An 18,691-nucleotide genomic window follows, 5' to 3' on the forward strand; every position below is an offset into this window, starting at 1 on the left:
GGCCTCATGCATGCAAGGCAAGCGCTCTACCACTGAGCCACCTTCCCAGCCCCTCAAGATAGTTTCTTAAGGAGACATTTCTTTTATCTTCCTTCCTCACCACCAGAGCTAGACTGTTAGCAAACTACCGAGTCTTACAACAGAATAATATGTTTCCAAAGAGACCAGAACACAAAGAAATGAAGTTATTCAAAAATCTAAAAGGGCTGGGGTCAAGTGGGAGAGCACTGGCCCTGATTTCAATCCCCTAGGGCTGCCAAAAAGGAAGAATAAAACAGGGAAAAACATCAGAATTTGGGAGATGTAATAGGATATAAAATGAAAACAAAGAATAAGACCTAGAGTATACAACAAAAATGTTTAACAACGTAAATTGAAGTCCCAGGAGGCAAAAACAGTGAAAATTGGGTAGAAGTACTTAAAACAATAATCACAGAAATTTCCAAAACTGACCAGAAAACTCGCCACAAAAGCCCACAACAAAAACATCCCACAAGCCACAGATTCAGAAAGCCTTATGAAAATCCATATGGGATGCAAATGGCTCTATACTTTATAAGAAATTTAAATCTGTAAATACAGAAAACTGGGCTGGGCTTGGCGGCATATACCTATAATTCCAGCTATATTGGAAAGACTAAAATAGTTGAATGTACATCAAGGGATGTGGTAGAGGGATGTAGCAGAAAGCAAGACCCTCTCTCAAAAACAACCAATGCAAAAAAGCATTGTAAATTGGTAGCAGTCTCACTGGAAAGGATTTGGCGAGATTTCAGTCATAAAAATGTGTATTCTCTGAGCCTATTAATCTCATATCAGAGAATCTCTCCCTAGAAGTAAATTCGAATATGCAAAGGTTCATCATAACTTTATTTATAGTAATGAATAATAAGAAGAAATCAGCATATTCAGCAATGTGAAAATTAAGTAATTTCAGCTGAATTCTTTTTACTTGTGATTTTAAACTATGCAAAATATATGCTCATGGAAAATAAAAAGAAGAGAGAAAACCCAAACTGATTACAGTAGTTAGGATAATGGAAATAGAAATGCTTTTCTCCCTCCTTCTCTACTTTGGATTTTTTCTGTGATGCTATAGTTATATGTCATCCAGTAGTTTCTATCATTTTATCATAGTAACCTGAAATTGGCCCTTTCTCCCATAAGTGGGTAATTTCTTGTTTTTTTTTCTTTTTTTTTTTAATCTATGTTATCTGTGCAAACTAAACTTGACAGCTTGTTCTTATGGTAAAATGCATATCTTTTATGGTGGTGATCTAGACATTTAATTATGATTTACTAGACACATTGCTACTGGAAGTTTACATTTAATACTCAGGTTATACTGTGGTTCTGATGTCTTTGGAGACTCCTTTTAATTTGAGGCATATGTTTAAATATCAAACATGAAGTGAAATCACAGATAATCCATCAACTTCACTTTTTACAGAGAGTTTGAGAAAGAAAAGAATATATTGGGAGTAGAAAAAGAAAAGCTCAAGATGCTCTTGGAATTGTTGAGTGAAGATGAAATACGGGTTTTCCTGGTGCAGGACAGTGGCAGATAAAGGATAGATGAGGGGAAAGAAGAATGGAAAAAAAAGCTTGGTAGCTCTGTAAAGAGAAGACAGGGATAGCAGAAGACAGTATCAGAACAAGCTGAACAGATTGGGTTGCAGTGACAGCAGCATATCTGTGATTTAGTGACCGCTTAATGGTTGATAGAGAGATGAAACAGAAATTCAAGTTGAAGAGTTGTTCCCACTGAAGGCAGGCCTGCTTGGGCCATCATATTTCGTGACACAAAAGAAGAAAATTGCCTCTTTGTACCTGCCAACCCAGAGCGACTGGGAAGGGAATTCATTATTTGGAAAGAAGTATCCCATATGGTGAACCTGTGTTGTCCATCGCCTAAGACTTGTCCCCCAATTAGATACATTTACCATCAGTTACTTCAAAACCATGTTTTCATTTGGTTTGGCTTTTAGTGTCAGGAACTTCAGGTAACTTTTTACATAAATGATATAATATTAAAACTCTGTGTGTGTCCGTGTGTCAGTGTCTGTCCATCTGTCCAGTAACTAGGGCTTCAACTTAAGGCCTAAGCATTGTCCTTTAGCTTTTCACTCAAAACTGTCAGTCACTGTCACTTGAGCCACAGCTCTAGTTTTGACATTTTGATAGTGGAGATAAGAGTCCTATGGACTTTCCTGCCTAAGCTGGCTTTGAACCACAATCCTCAGATCTCAGCTTTCTGAGTAGCTAGGAATATAGGCATAAGCTACCAGTACCCAGCTGGGATTTTAAAACTGTTGCTTACTTATCAAATGGTTCACTGAACATTTCTCAAATTTTTAAAAAGTTTGCCAAATATGATAAAAAATCAATTATGGATGCTTTATCGACTCAAGATCTTTTGAAGTTTCCTTATCAGTTTAACATGTAAAATAAGTTTGTAGTAAAACATGAATAACATCACTGACTACAGTTTAGCCCTAGATGAATAGTACTAAGGACATGGAATGCATGCCAGCCACCTAAAAGCATTATTTCAGCTGAAGTGACTTACATTTTGAAATATGAGTAAGACTAACAGAATTGAGGGGGGGGGATGGTAGGGGGAAAACAATGGAGGGGGTAACAATGTTCAAGAGGAAGTGTACTCATTACCTCACTCATGTAACTGTAACCCTCTGTATAGTATCTTTACAATAAAAAAAAAGACTAACAGAATTGCAAAGCTTCACTTAGAGATGGAGGACCATGATTGAGACTAGGTTTAAGTTTTTGGAGTTATACAGTTTTCCCTTTTTTTGTGCCTGTCCTAGGGCTTGAACTCAGGGCCTAGACACTGTCTCTGAGCTTCCCCCCCACCCCCTGCTCAAGGCTAGTACTCTATCACTTGAACATACCTCTGATTATGGCTTCTTGATGCTTAATCAGAGAAAAGAATTGTGCAAATTTTCCTGCCTGGACTGGCTGTGAACCTCAGTCCTTAGTGCACAATCTCCTGAGTAGTTAGGATTACAGACATGAGCCATAGACACCCAACAGACATTTTTAAATTGTGATGAAAAGATACGTACTATGACACCTCAAAAATGGCTTTATTTTTTGTCATAAGAATTGAACTGAAGATAAGAAACATATATTGGGTAATACATTGCTAAATCCTGTGCTATCCCAAGTTGTATATGTGAAATCAGGTTCCAGATGCCTAGATCATCCTGTAATGACTATCTGCTGTAGACTGACTACTAAAATGCTGTGCCTTTAGATCTCCCTACACTTGTAATCTGATTCTCATGGATTATGAGGGTACCATATAAAAAGCACCATAGACTCCACATGGGAAAATTGAACGTGTGCTTCCTGATGATATATTCCTCTAAATTATATATTTGTATCAACTTACCATGAAGAGGAAATTCTGCTTAATCATTCATACTGGAGTGCAAATCAATTAATCTTCAACAGAGAATCAGAACACACACCCATGTCATTATATATTAAGAAAAACTTTGTCAATCTATAATTTTCATACTGCCCTGCATTATAAAGTTTCTATTAAGTCTATTTTGGATAATTATTTGATAAGCATTTCGTGTTCTCCAGATGTCTAGATTAGTGATTTGCCCCTGTCCAGCTCTGAGAAGAGTGCTACTCCCCAGGAGAAGACTTGGAGCAGAGGTAGTTTTGTGAACAGCATGGCTTTCTGAAGCCTAACAGGATGTAGGAAATTACTCTGCAGGGTGTGGAAAGGAGATTCATCCCAGACCTAATACAAGCTCCTTTTAGATAATGGAAGCAGAATTCAGGAAATAGCCTTATAAAGTTAACTGAAATACCAGTCAGTAAGTCACAGAAGTAATCAAACTGTTAGGTCACTTGGTACGAGTTCTGTAGAATACAAGAATTAAGTGACAGAAGGGGCAGGGGAGGAAGAACCATATATATCCCTGAATTTCTGAATGGCTCCTTCCAGGGAGAGGCCAGCCATTCCTGAGTGCTTTGCAGTTCTCTCTTTTTTTTTGCCTTGTGATATTGAGATGTCAAACTTGGAAATGTAGTGGTTAGGATTCAATGAAGTTAATAATAGCACATTGGCAAAACCATTAGTTTTTTTTTTTTTTTAGGTGTTCAGATAAAGAACGAATGTAAAGTTAGGTTACTTCCACAGGTTATTTTTACAAGCTCTTAATTAATTTCCTCTTTTTTTTTTAAGTTTAGAATTTATCTGTTTATCAATGGACTCTGATGGATTAATGTCCCTGAAAGTACTTTGTAAACTGCCAAGTATTGTGCAGGTTTTAAATAATCATATTTCTGTTCCATTCAGAAAAGTTGTATAGACTTGAAATGATACAGATATCAGTAAAAAAAAGCTCTTCAAGCATATTTTTGGATTATTTTTGTATTTTCATTGTTTTGATTATTTGTTGTGTTTCTTTAGAGCAAATCATTTGATTTCTCAGAATATGGTCTCTCAGGGTGAGATCATTAGGAAGATCTGTATTAAGTACAGAGTGGTCAGTTCTGTGAGTCCTGTATATGTTATCATAAGGTTAGGGTAGCTGGGTGTGTCTGTAAATAACTTACCATCTATTGTCTCCTTATTGTTGGTTGACTCCCATGTTTTCTTTTTTGCTTTATACCAGAAGGGAAGGAGGGAAACAAATGTAGCTATCCTCTCTTCTTGATGGTTCCTGGAGCCATGGATTCCCCAGGCTTTTCCATGCTGCTTTTCCTAATACCATTTATTCTGCTTGAGCAGAGCATTTTCTCACGTTTACCCATTAGCCTTGCCTTCTGCTTCTGTTGTTCTTTTGTTTTTTTTTTTATTTGCTGTTACGGTTTGTGTCCTAATGAAGCCTACATACTTGTGATAATTACTCTTTGCCTCTGATTTTGTGTGGTTGATATTTGTTGTGCTGTTTTTCCCCATAAGTCAAATGGCATTTTGGCATGGTCATGCCTGTGTGTATGTTCCTATTGTTGCTGACTAGAGGAAAAGCGACTTGAAGACCATTTATGCAATTCTGTTTCTTATGCCCTCCCACAACACAGTGCTCTATAGATAGTGACTATTTACATTTTAAAAAAATTTTCACTTAGTAAAGATAGTTTTATAGGCTTATCTGATTTTACTTTATTGCAAGAATGAATGCCTTTTGAATACTGAATTGTACAGAGACTTCAAAAGGTCTGTTCAGCCCTTTAGGAACATGTAGTTCTCTATTGTATTTTGTATTGCGTTTGGTCAACTTTATAATAAACACTAAGAATGAAATTCTTCAATCAACAAATTGATCTTGCCCAGTGCTCTTAAATTACTATCTCTGTACTGTACTGGAGACTTAAATATTAAGGACTCTTCAAATAGAATAATGGTACAATACTCATGATATTGTTTTGTATTACTAACAGCACCTTGTATGCCTAGTAATCCTTAAGTTCTTTGTATTTTGTTTATAAAATTGGCATTTAAAGATAAGGAATATATTTTATGGGAAATTAACACTATTGTAGATTTCGTAATAATCTAACATATTTTAATGGCTCTCTACATAAACAGTAATGCTTTTTTTCTCTCTCTAGGAAATGGATTTGTAAACTCAAGAGCTTCTCCAAATATGATTGGAAATACTGGTGCAAATAGTTTAGGCAAAGTCATGCCTACAAAGTCCCCCCCTCCCCCAGGTGGTGGCAGTCTTGGAATGAGCAGTCGGAAGCCTGACCTTCGCGTTGTCATCCCCCCTTCAAGCAAGGGCATGATGCCTCCCCTGGTGAGCTGAACCTCCCGTCACTCTTTCACACACACATGTTTACACTCAGTTCGTATCTTCCTGTGGGATTGTGTATTCCTCCACAGAGTCCACATCGTAGTGTTACAACTCAGAATTAGCATTGTAAGACATGAATCTATTTTAATTGCACAAACATTGAATTATGAGAGGATAGGAAGTCAATTTGCTTAATAGTTATTTAAAATTAAAGGTAAATATGGAGAGTTTGTTATGTTTCATCTTAAATTTATCACACTAGGCACTTTGCTTAGACATTTAATTCTTAATTTATGAGTTAAACATGATTTATTTCTTTTCTGTACTTGGCATACTTTTTGTAATCTATTACATGCTTTTTCTGTGAGAGAAACACTAATTCATTAAAAATGTCTACACACCAAAGAAAACTATTGTAAAATATCTGTAGAAAGCTGCATACACCCTTGAATGAGTTGTTCTCTGCATAGTGTCTTGGCATATTCCTTCTCAAATAACCTTTCATGTTACTCTAGAGGATGCTTTTGAATTGTGTGTTTGTATGTGAAAAACAGGAGAACATTTTAATTGTCCTTAGCTTCTTGTAGAAAAAGTTAAGACTGTACATTCAGGTTTTACAACCATTTTAACCTAGCAGCTGTGAGTGGGTGAGGTACAGGTGAGGTACAGGCAGTCACTCTGCTGGCCATCTGTGACACTTGCTGTTTCAAATACTTGCTAAGTGGAAAGATGTTATCAGGTTTAGGCCCTGATTCTACATTCATATTAATGCCTTACAGATTCCCAAACTCCATCATGTATGTATTCCTCCCTCTAGACACAATAGTAAGCCTGTGATTATAGCTAGGGAGAGATGAAAATTGAGCTAAAGGCTAGTGTGAAATACAGCTGGGACCTTTACCTTTTAATCTGTTCAAGGCTTGATACTCTGTGTCAAATAGCAAAGAAATACTTATTCATTCGAAGATAACAAAATACTGAAAACCGTATTGTTTTCAGCTTTCTAGTGAAAAAGAACTTCAACGTATATAGCATGTTCACTTGAGCTTTATAGTGAAAAAGAACTTCAACGTGTAGCATGTTCACAGTTGTCCATAAGCCCATTGAGTGCTGAGATTTTAGGACAGCCATCTGGTGAGGAGGCTAGGGAAAGACAGATACTATGGGAAAGACAGTTTCCCTAATCAAAGGGCAGCTGGGGTGAAGTTCAAACCCAGTTTACTTCCCAGAAAATGAACTAAAACCCTGTACCACAAAACCAACAGAAAGAAATATAGACTGTAAACAGTAAGAAATAGTCAAGCTGAAATACAAAAAGAAGAATAAAAAATAACATCCAAGAACTGGGAGACTTTGTCAGATTACATTTAACATTTATAATTGGAATTGGAATTCCAAAAAGTAAACAGCAGGAGTAATAATACTTTAAGGAATAATAACACATATCAAATAGGATAAAAACTACCAGATATGCACATACATACACATACACCCAGACTGCCCAAAGCAAAAGGCAAAGATAAAAAAATCTTAAAGACAGCCAGGGAAACCAGAGACAAGGCAGGGCACATTGCATAGAGAATAAAGATAAGAATTAACACCATAATTCTCTTCAGAAACTGCAAGCTGGGAAACACTGGAGTAATTTATCTAATGTGCTAAAATTAAAAATAAATCAAGCTCAACCCAGAATTCTATACCCAGCAAAAATGTTTAAAGGATGAAAGCAAAATAGACTTTCTCAAACAAAGAGAATGGGAATTGACTGCCAAGGGATACACTCTACAAAAACACAATGTTAAAGAAAGGCCCCTGTAGATGGAGATGCTAACAAATACCTGAGTCTTAGACAAGAAAGAGTGGAAATGGAATAAATGAAGATTAAAGTACTTTTTTTCTGTTTACAATTTCTATAAACATTTTATTTTAGAACAGTTTTTAGATACATAGAAAGAATAGGGGTGGGAATGTGGCTTGCCTGGCATGCATGAAGCCGTGGGTTCAGTTCCTCAGTACCACACAAACAGAAAAAGACAGAAGTGGTGTTATGGCTCAAGTGGTAGACTGCTAGTCTTGAGCAGTAAAAGCTCAGGGACAGTGCTCAGGCCCTGATTTCGAGCCCAGGACTGCCGAAAGAAAGAAAGGAAGGAAGAGAGAAAGAAAGAAAGAGAGAAAAGACTGCAAAGATGGCCAGAAAGTTCCCTTGCATTCTACACCCAATTCTTCTTATTAATATATTAGTATGGTACATTTGTTGAGTGTAACCAATGCTGATAGATTATTATCAACTAAAAGCCATACTTTTCAGAATTTCTTAGTTATAACCTTTTTCTCTGTTCAAGATCCAATCTAGGGCTGAGTGTTGGTGGCTCATGCCTGTAATCCCAGCTACTCAGGAGGCTGAGATCTGAGGGTTATGGTTCAAAGCCAGCCTGGGCAGGAAAATCCATGAGACTCTTATCTCACTAAATAAATAAATAAATAATACCACTAGAAAACCGGAAGTGGCATTGTGGCTCAAGTGGTAGAGCACTCCTCTTGAGCTGAAGAGCTGAGGTATAGTGCACAAGCCCAGAGTTCAAACCCCACAACCCACCAAAAAAAAAAAAAAAAAAAATCCGAGCTAGGAAATAGTAGGCATGTCTTCTTTGACTCTTCTTGTCTGTGATAGTTCTTAAAGCATTCCTTGCTTTTTAAGGAGTATTGTGTTTTATATAATGTTCTTCCATTGAGATTTACCTGATGTTTTTCATGATTAGTGTGGGTTTGTTGGTTGGAATGAGGAAGCCATACATAATAAGGTGTTGTTTTCATCGTGTCAGGGTTGGCCAGTCTCAACCCAACCAATTACTACTGATGTTAACTTGGCCACCCAGCTGATGAACTGTATGACTCACAGGTTTCTCTACTGTAAACTTACTCTTTTTCACCTTTTCACACTGTAGTCTTTGGAAGGAAATCACTCTACGCATGCTCTTAGGAGTGAGGAGTTACTCTCTACCTTCTTGATAAAACCATCTCCTTGATGAAAGTTTCTACAGAAATCAAAGTTCCTCAGTGCAAAAGATGTATCTGCTCTTCCTTACTTGTATAAATATGGGCTCATAAGCATTTATATTTTAGCTCATAGTGCAATACCACTTCTTTAAAAAATGCTGTTCAAATCATTCCAGCATTAGATTTTGGGAGCTGTTCACTTGGTTTTTATATCATATTGACATACCCTTAACCTTATGAAATTTGTAGGAATAGGGTAAATATTTTCTGGCTCATTTAATGATTTTTTTTTGCACCAGCTAAGACTCAAGTCATTTCTCCAAGGAGCCCTGGATCCTTTTGTTGGAGAATGGCACTGGAAACTAAGATCTGCATGTTTTTTCTCTTTTTTTAATTGTCCTAAAAGATAGCCCACTAGATAAAGCAAAATGCTAATTAATTTTGTGTCTACAGAACATGTAAAAAATATGACAATAATGGGTAGGAGAGAAGAATGGGGAAAAGTGTGTGTGTGTGCGTGTGTGTGTGTAAGTGTATGTGTGTGTGTGTGTGTGTGTAAGTCTGTTGAGGAGAAGTGAGATAACAAAATTTTCTTACAGTCTTCTAAAAAGAAGAAAAGTGAAATATAGAAAACAGATAAAACAAATTTTTTAACAAGCAGCATAGCCAGGTGTTGGTAGTACATGTCTAGAATCTCAGCTATTCAGGAGGTATAAGTAGGGAAGATTACAGTTTGAGACCATTCTGGGCAAAGTTAGTATGAGACCCTAACAGACAACCTCAAAAAAAAAAATTGGTGGTGTGACCTAAGTGGTGGAGTACTTGTCTTACAAGTGCAAGACTCTGAGTTCAGTCCCAGTACCATAAATGAGAACATACATTCCTTCACACTTGCATATACACATTGCATATATAAACTTGCATACACACAAACACAGGCATTTGGGGTCCACCCACGGTCAGGAAAAGGATCTTGGTAGAAAGACTAGTGAAATCAGAAAACTTTCATTATTGCAGTTAGTTTAGCAAGGCTTTGTGCTTATTTAGAATGTTACCCAGGGGTAACCGAAGTATAAGGAGCTCTCTTTATGCTGCTGTTGTTTTTGATCAGTTTGCACACATACAGAACAAAAGCCAAAAACATAGCCCAAACAGAGGACATTTGGCTGGCCATTTGGCTCACCTTAGGGACTGCATATGCAAGATCGTTTAGCAATAGACTTAAGAGTTCCACTTAAATGAAATATGTTTATAAGAATTATTAGTGTTAGTAAACTGAAAAGTTTAATGCCAAACTACATTTGGGCATTTTAGACACTGCTGAATAAAATTATGTATTTTTTATTAAAGTCGTGAAGCCTCTGCAGGAAATGTCAGAATTGCCATGGAAACTGTTCACACCCAAATCCCTGTAGATGAATGTGAAAATTATCTATTTTACACACACACACACACACAGAGTGCTTGATGGTATTGTGATCTACATCCTCTAGTTAAGAGTATGTCCTCACTGTGTAACAGAAGAGCTAAAGAGCATTTAATATAGGCGAGGCACCAGTGGTTCATGCCTATAATCCTAGCTACTCAGGGAGCTGAGATCTGAGGATCATGATTCAAAGCCAGCCCAGGCAAGAAAGTCTGTTGAGACTCCTGTCTCCATTAAAATACTTGAAAAGAGTGAGAAGTAGCAATGTGGCTCAAATGGTAAGAATGCTAGCTTTGAGCAAAAGAAATTCAGGGGCAGCACCCACGCATTTATCTGCACTTGAGACAGCAGCAGCAGGTGGAGTAGAGTGGGTAGTCAGCCTCCCTTCTTCTGTACTGCGTTCATTTGCAGAGAAACAAGCTTGGAGACTAGGGCTTCATGTATCAATGTAGCTTATAATGACACTACACAGACTGGAAAAAAATCAACACAATTGCTTATATAAGTAAAATGAAAAAGAGAAAGAATGAGTAGACTTTCCAGCATAGTAATATTCTTCAAATGTTTAGAAGGAGCAAGTATGTCTCATTCATTTCTTTACTGTTCATGACTTATAAGTTCATTTCTTCCCAGTCTGTTTCCTTATATACATGCTTTCACTCTGCTACAAGTATTTCATTTATATCAAAGCTATTGTTTAGCTGGGCACCAGTGGCTCACGCCTGTAATCCTAGCTACTCAGGAGGCTGAGATCTAAGGATGAGAGTTCAGAGCCAGCACAGGCAGGAAACTCTATGAGACGTTGATCTCCAATCAACCACAGAAAAAGCCAGCAGTGGTGCTGTGGCTCAAAGTGGTAGAGTGCTAGCCGTGAGCAAAAAAGTTCAGGGATAGTGCCCACACCCTGAGTTCAAGCTCTACGACCAGCCCCCCCCCCCCAAAAAGAGAAAAGAGCTGTGTTTTGCAAATAATAACATACATAAAATGTTATTTAAAATGTTCATTTTTATTAACAAGTGTTTGAGTTCCTGTCATTTCATGACACTGGTGGCTTCTGTTAGAAATGGAGCACACAGTAGGCATCTTCTTCCAGGGAGCCCAGAGTCCAGCAGGAGATACAGGGGCTATGTGCCAGGTGTGGGGTAGTGATGGAGGATCGAGTTGTAAGTACAGAATACTCTCGGGACTCCCCACTACGGACTGCAGTCATGATGATGAGCTTTGTAGATGTCCCAGGAGCACCCCTGTGTGTAGAAGAAGTTAGCCTTATAAGAGCAGATTGGGGACAGGGGGAAGAGGGCAGGAGATTTAAGACCTACCCTAGAGAATTTTATTTCTCTTAGTTGTGTATATAATCATCTATGTAGAGTTCCAAGAAATTGCTCATGTCCAAGTGCTGTTTTCCTAAAGAAAGATTTCATTGCTAGTCCTGACAGTCTTAGTAACTCTCTTATTCCTCTTATGTGCTGAGTCCAGTCGGAGGAAGAGGAATTGGAGTTGGTGAGTGTGGGTTTCTGCTTGATTGGAGTTGAAAAAGTATATGGAAAGTACTAATTCTCTTAAATGTGTTTTCTTAACCAATGTTCCTTTGTTTACACAATATTTTTCTATTAATCACTATCCAAACACTGATTGAAGAAAGCAATCTTCTGGTGCTACATACTCTATAATCTGTCTGTTTATAATTATTTGTTGACTTATTTGTTGGAAGGAACATTGGAGTAGAGCCTTTAAAGACAGCTGTCCATGAGCACAGGACACTTGTTAGATTTGTTTGTTTTTAAGAAAATATGTGAAATACCTTATATAGCTCTATATGGCTCTTGAAATTATTGAAGTATTTTTAGAAAATGACTTCATCCTCAAAGTTCCTCAGATTGTAACAGAGTCTTGTGTTATTTCTCTTTCTTTCAAAGAGATTACATCATTTTTGGTGAGGTCACCTTTTTCAGAGTTGGAATTATTTCATCCTGCATGAGACAGTCTGAACCACAAGGGGTTCCCTGTTTACTAAAAGGAATATCTGTAATTGAACACACACAAATTTACTTTTCTAAAAGAAAACACTCTATCCTGAAAAGTAGCTCCTATGACTTTTCCAAAACAAATGTCCTCTTTTGAATTTTCCTCTGGAAAATAAACTTGACTAAAAATCATTTACTTTTTAATTGGGAACTAAAACCCAACTTCAGCTGTTCATTAGATGACTAAAAGTGTTCAGTTTTCATTATGGACAAGGCTAAGAATGCATGAGAGCATGAGGAATAAAGGCTCAATTGGTTTTATTTACATTTTGCTATTACATGCATGCTGGTGTGTTTGCATGGTTTGATTGCTTTTTACATAAGAAGAGGAGATTGTTTTGTTTTTAGCTTTGTGATTAGTTTTGGATGTGGTTTCATATTGGTTAGCTTTAAATGTTATATTAGAATATATCATGAATATATCTGGGGGAAATAATGTTTGCTTATTAATAAAAAATGTATTCTTTATCAAAGTTTGGGGTTTAGATTGAAATAATTCATCTCATATTAGCCCTCACTGTTTACCCTTAAGGTGTCCTAAAATGTATCTTTGAGTTATCTGGCACTATGTTGCCCCCTAGTGATTCAAAAAGTCACTTACACAAAACCCTATGCTGTTGAAATTAGGAATTTGAGGACATTTCTGACATACCACAGTAGCACTGCAAGCAGGCAAGACAAGGATTGTTATTTTCCCTATATGACAAATTACGGGTTCATAAAGACTGAATGATTTCCCCAGGCTTAGGAAGTAGTGAACCTGTCACTAAACCTCAGACAGTATGACACACACTGCATGATCTTTTTGGCATCCTCTGAGTCTAAAAAAGATAAACTAAAAGTAGTAAGCCAAGTTCAGTGGTAGAGTGCTTGCCTGGCACATTCAACACCCTGAGTTTTATCCCCAATGGGCACGGAGAGAATGAAAGAGAGGAGGGAAGAACAAATGAATGAATGGAGATCAGGTTCCTCAAATGATTATTTTTCAAGTATTTAGCCAGATACCGTCATCTCATCCTTCTGAAAATGATAGATGAAATCAAGTCATATTCTAACTCTTCAAAATCCCAGAGCATTGAGATGCACTTTCATTGTTGCTAGACTCTGAAAAATCAATTATGTCACGGTAACTTCATTTGTATAAAACACTTAAGTTGGAGTTGTGCCTTGACCTTCTTGCATACTAACTGTGGAATTTGTTCTGTTGCTCTAATGTTTGGTTTTGAAAAATGTTACTTGTAAGTCTGTAAGGAGAAATTGAGTCTAGCATATTCCTACACCTAGAAGACTATGGCTATCTGACTATCTTAAGCCAGCTTGATTGTTTCATAGTTTTCTTCATTTTCAATGTGGCATCTCCTGTGTAGCTGCAATCTGTGAACATTTAATAGTGATATGTTTGCTTCCCTATCAGCAGTTCTTTATTTCAAAGCTCCTTACTGAAAGCTTCTCATTTAAGAAGGACCAATGGAATACAGATCTGGCTCTACTGTTTAAAAACAAAATAGGCCATGTGCAGAATCAGAACAGGAAAGCAGAATACAAGCTGCACTTACTTCCTAAGCCCCAACTCCAAACCATGTTAATACATCAGTGCTGCAAAGACAGACCCTCGTGGTTCCTATGAACTTGGAATCCCTATGTATACATGTGACCTTTGTTTTCAGCATCGAAACTTGCACACTTTTCATTTAAAGGAGCCTAGAAATGTTTGCAGTGACTTCCAAGTCCTCAATGTACTAACACATAAAGTGCTAACTCTCAGAAGGCCAGTTTCTATTTTAAGGCTGTGCCTCTGACATTCATAAACCATATTTTAAGAAGGAAAAGTGGATAATTAATGGAAAAACAGGCCTCTTGAAATTATGTATTTAATTATTCCCATTAGTATTGTATGGAAATAATGATATTCACATAAAACCGTGAAAAGTATCACATTTAAATTGAAAGTTACTTGAAAAGCAATGAGACTGAACCTAAGCGCACGTAATAACACTTACTCTTTTCTCTGATCTCTCACAGAATACCCAAAGGATAAGCAGCTCTCAAGCCACTCAACCTCTCGCTACCCCCGTGGTGTCTGTGACAACCCCAAGCCTGCCTCCACAGGGACTCGTGTACTCCGCCATGCCGACGGCCTACAACACTGGTGAGCACCCCAGGCCTCTTCCAGCCTTTGCTGTCTCTGTCTTCTGGTCCATATGTGCTTCTGTGGGGTTTATGACAACTTCACATGCATTGAAATAAACCACCTCTTAGTTCATTAGATTCAAGTTTGAATGCATTAAAAAAAATACATCCTAGCCTGCAAAAGTTACAGAGCATACATTGACAGCAGAATGAGTTGACAGCGCTCTGCCAAATCATGGGTGGCAGTGCCCTGTGTGTGGCTCAGGTATTTTCATATAGTATCTCACCGCACAGTACCTTGCTCTTCTCAGCTTTGGGGAGGCGGAGGGCGGGGGCGGGGGGAGGAGAGGAGGAAACTGCTTGTCTTTGTGTTTTGGAAAAGACCTTGAGTCCCTTCTGGGACATGGCAGTTACTAGGCTAGCTGAGAAAGCTGAAGTATGTTTTCCTTCCGTAACTACTCCCATGGTCTGGCACTGCCCCTGATGGGTAAAAGCAAGGACCCCAGCCAGGCACTCTTTCTTCCTTAAGAAGAGCTTTACCCTCATTGGTGTCTACTTTACACAGCTCATCTTAAAGTGCCCAAATGTGGGGTCTTGTAGGAAGGTGTGAGCATATCACAGTGGTGGGAGCGGTGCAGTGTGGAGAGCCGCAGTGTGCAGTGGTTCCTCTGGACAGATCTGTAGTTTCCCTCCTGCCCTACCTGAGCCAGACACCTGTTGCTTCAAAGGAGCAAGGAAGAAGGCAGTAAATTACGTCTTGCCAGCTATCCTGAGACAGCACTGCAGGGAAGTTACTCTTTTATGATTCTAAGTACACTGTGGTAGAAATCAACTAATCTTAGCCCTCAGGGTAACTGCTTTGGCATACTGCTCCTGGACTGCTGCTGTCCGGAGCTACCTGAGCTGAGGGAGAGCAGTTGACATGTTAACTTACCATTTTAATTCAAGCTCTCACTCCTTTAAAACAGAAACAATCTGAAAAGGTTTTCTGAAAAAAGAAAAGACTTATAGAAAATACCCACTACTTTTTTAGCAGTCAGTATTAAAAAAAAAATGCCAAAGGGGCTGGGATGTAGCTCAGTGGCAAAGCACTTGCCTAGTGAGTACAATGTCCTGGGTTCAATCCTCAGTACCATAAAACAAAAAAAGACCAAAGAAAAGTTTAAAATGAACCATTATGCCATGCAACATGTCTCCGTGTTTGTGTTCTGTCTTCCGTCTCCTGGCTCTCCTCTGGTCACCATGGCAACCCACTTCAGTTCTCCATTGGAGCTGATCTGGCTGGTTGGTATTATTTGTCTGCTTTTTCTTTCCTCTCCGGCACTCATGGATCACTTTTCTGACAGTGGTATATTTGCGGGGCTGCTGGTCTTTGAGACAGGAGACCACTGTGCAGTTGCTGGCTTTTTTTTTTTTTTTATAAAAACTCCCGATTTGATTGTTCAAAAAAAAAAGAAGAAAAGGGAGAATGCCAAAATCTGTCAGCCATAAACTAGCTCAGGGTCTGTGAATTATATTTATGACTTACACAGCATAGGTTCTAGAGTAAAGCCAGAGATTAAACATTGATAGAAAGTCGTTTCAGTACATGAATCACCTGCTAAAATGAGAGATACTGTGCTAGGAACATGACTTTGCTCTGAAGTTTATTTTCTGTAAGGAGAGAGGAAATAGTTGGCTGTTCCCCCTGGGGAGAGAGGTGCAGTACTGCTGAGCTTTCGCGTTTATACTCTGAAACTGAGAAGTTAGCAAAGGAGTTGCTCAGAGGCTAGATGTTCAGAGACTGAAAAGTAGAGCTGGAGTGGGTGTTAAATAGGTTGCATGTCATTACAGGCTTTTCACAGTACTCATTCAACTATACTGAATTGTATAAACACCATTAGATTAGAAAGATATTATATATATTTATTTAAATACAATAAATTGCTGTATGTATATATTTTTTTCTAAAGCCAAAAAGGAATTATAGAAACATACAAAAATGGAGTAAGGCCCTCTTGAAATCATGTTTCCCCTGGCTTCAGTCTAATTCTCTATCTCAGAATGGCTATTCTGCTTGGCTTTACCCTATTATCTTTAACATATTTGCCTTTTTAAAACACTTATCCTTTTTTTAACATATCACCTACTTTTTGTAGATATTTATTGACAAATTCATGTCAGTCAGAAAGGGATGAATATGAAGAAACTGAAATAAAAGTAAAATAGTGTCCTCAAGGAAACCCTGTAGAACATCTCATGCTGCTGAGGTAGCGTTGCTCCCAGCGACAAAAGGCATTTGTGCAACTGTCCTGCGAATGTTTTTTAGACACAGCATGGCAGATGCTCTGCTGAGTACTGGGAACACACAGGTCCGTAGTCAACAAGTGGAAAGCAGTGTTGTCATGAGGAAGATGCCTGCCAGCCAGGACATGGTAACAGCTCAGGACTTAGCCAGACAGAACGGAGAGAGGGCTGCAGGCAGGGCAGTCAGGCATGAGACTGGAGAGGAAGTAGGCATTTTGAGGCCATGTTGTAGATTTGGGACATTTGGCTGCTAGATAAGAGTGTTATGATCATATTTTGTTGTATAGAAACAATACTTTGGCTCTGGTGTCTCTAAGGACTAAGTGAGCAGGAAGCCATGTGAGAGTCTAGTATGGTACCGTGGTCTCAGTAGCAATGGCTGGGAGACAGGGAAGCCAGCTGACCTGAGCGACAATAGATGGAGCTGAGCAGGCCCAATGGCTGATGGTGGGATGTGAGAAGTGAAGCCAGCAGTATCACACCACAGCTTTCTGGCACCAGCCATCGGTGTGTGTTAGCGTCACTTCACCACTTACAGAGCTCTGGAGTGTCTAAGGAGGAACACGTGAGGGCAGTTGGGGCATGTCACATTTGAGGAGTGGAATAGCATCCAAGTGGACATGCCAGGTGGACCTCTGGGAGGGCCATGAGTTCAGGGGAGAGTGGTAGGCTGGAGAGGGCTGGAGCGGGCATCAGTGGAAGGGGCCAGCTGACACACTCTTAGCTTGAAGTCCCAGAAAGGACAGTCCTGAAAGACCCGAGTACCAGCCATGCAGCTTCAGCTTAGTTTCTTCTTCTTTTCACAAAATGCTAATTCACTAGGCAGACCAACTTATCTGAACACCTCTCTTGAGACTGAGAGAAAAGTTAAAAGTAGAAGAGTTTTTGCCACCTGTCTTTGGAACTAAAGGGAAAAGCCAAGTGCTAATGATGAGCTGAAATAACTCTATGTGTGAGTGATAACTAATAAGTCTCGGTCACAGTTAATTATGACTAAGGCATTCGTGTCAAATACTCTCGTGACACAGTTTTTCATAACTCCAGCATGATCAAGCATGCCATCCAGAAGCAGTCCTGAAAATGAATGCATTTAGGTTGGTGATGCCTTGTCTGATATCGGCCACTAAGCCTGGCACCTGCGGATCGACTGTGTCTTTCCTGTGCCCCTGTGCTTCTTCAAGCCTTCCTGATCCAGATGCAGTCTGGATGAGCTCCACTGTGGCTTCTTGTTCCAATATGATATGGCAGGCGTGTTTATTTAAAATAACACCGCCATAGGAACAGTCCAGGAGAGCCGCCTTGTCTTCCTCTGCAGATTACTCGCTGACCAGCGCTGACCTGTCGGCACTGCAAGGCTTCACCTCCCCAGGAATGCTGTCTCTGGGGCAGGCGTCGGCCTGGCAGCAGCACCACCTCGGACAAGCCGCCCTCAGCTCTCTTGTGTGAGTAACTGGCTGCAGTCTTCCCCTCTCAGACTGTTCATGTCAATAACCCTGCCACAGACATGGGTATGAGAAGATACTTTCCCAACGTGGCGCTAAATAGTAGCTTAGATGCTGAGCAAACGGGGCATTTCTTAAAGGAGTTCAGGGAGCGAGTCTTTTCTTTCCAGACATACTGAGGTAGACACTGAGCTGGTATCCATGGTGCAGATGCTACCCACACATTTCTAAGAACTGAAGAGAAAGTGGCTTCCTCACCTGCCCACCAGCACCTGCCCCTGACGCTGCTGCCTACTGAAAGCAGCTCAGTGCAAAGGCGTCCAGACTCCCCTGCCCACCTTCCCTGCTGCACTGACTGTCTGGAGAAAAGGAGAGGAGGAGAGGGAGACGAGCCTGTGTCTGTCTTTCCTCCCTCGCTCTCAGGGGAGGAGAAGTGGGATCTGTATGCTGTTGGGAGTCAGGGTCCGTGAGGGTCACGTAATTGGTCTCAGCCCAGTGCCCTCACCATACCTCATTCACAAAAAGAGCACTGCTGTGGGCAGGCTGTGAGGACATGAGAGCAGACTGCTGTGCAGCGCGGTGAAGGATCCGGCCTGTGTTGAA

At 39.4% G+C, this 18,691-nt stretch overlaps 1 protein-coding gene across 7 annotated transcripts in view; it reads left to right on the plus strand.

Moving 5' to 3' along the window:
• Mef2a (myocyte enhancer factor 2A) overlaps positions 1–18,691 on the plus strand; it is an 85,158-nt gene that overhangs the window by 61,565 nt on the left and 4,902 nt on the right. For 3 of the 7 annotated variants that reach the window (XM_013012114.1, XM_013012116.1, XM_013012115.1), the window contains 4 exons: positions 5,599–5,786; positions 11,683–11,706; positions 14,253–14,379; positions 17,962–18,088. In XM_013012114.1, the coding sequence (XP_012867568.1) occupies positions 5,599–5,786; positions 11,683–11,706; positions 14,253–14,379; positions 17,962–18,088 (466 nt within the window). The remainder of the gene's footprint in view (positions 1–5,598; positions 5,787–11,682; positions 11,707–14,252; positions 14,380–17,961; positions 18,089–18,691) is intronic. The other 4 variants (XM_013012118.1, XM_013012119.1, XM_013012117.1 and 1 more) reach the window with 2 other exon arrangements.

The sequence above is a fragment of the Dipodomys ordii genome, unplaced genomic scaffold (assembly GCF_000151885.1).
Source record: "Dipodomys ordii isolate 6190 unplaced genomic scaffold, Dord_2.0 Scaffold15, whole genome shotgun sequence".
NCBI classification, from domain to species: domain Eukaryota; kingdom Metazoa; phylum Chordata; class Mammalia; order Rodentia; family Heteromyidae; genus Dipodomys; species Dipodomys ordii.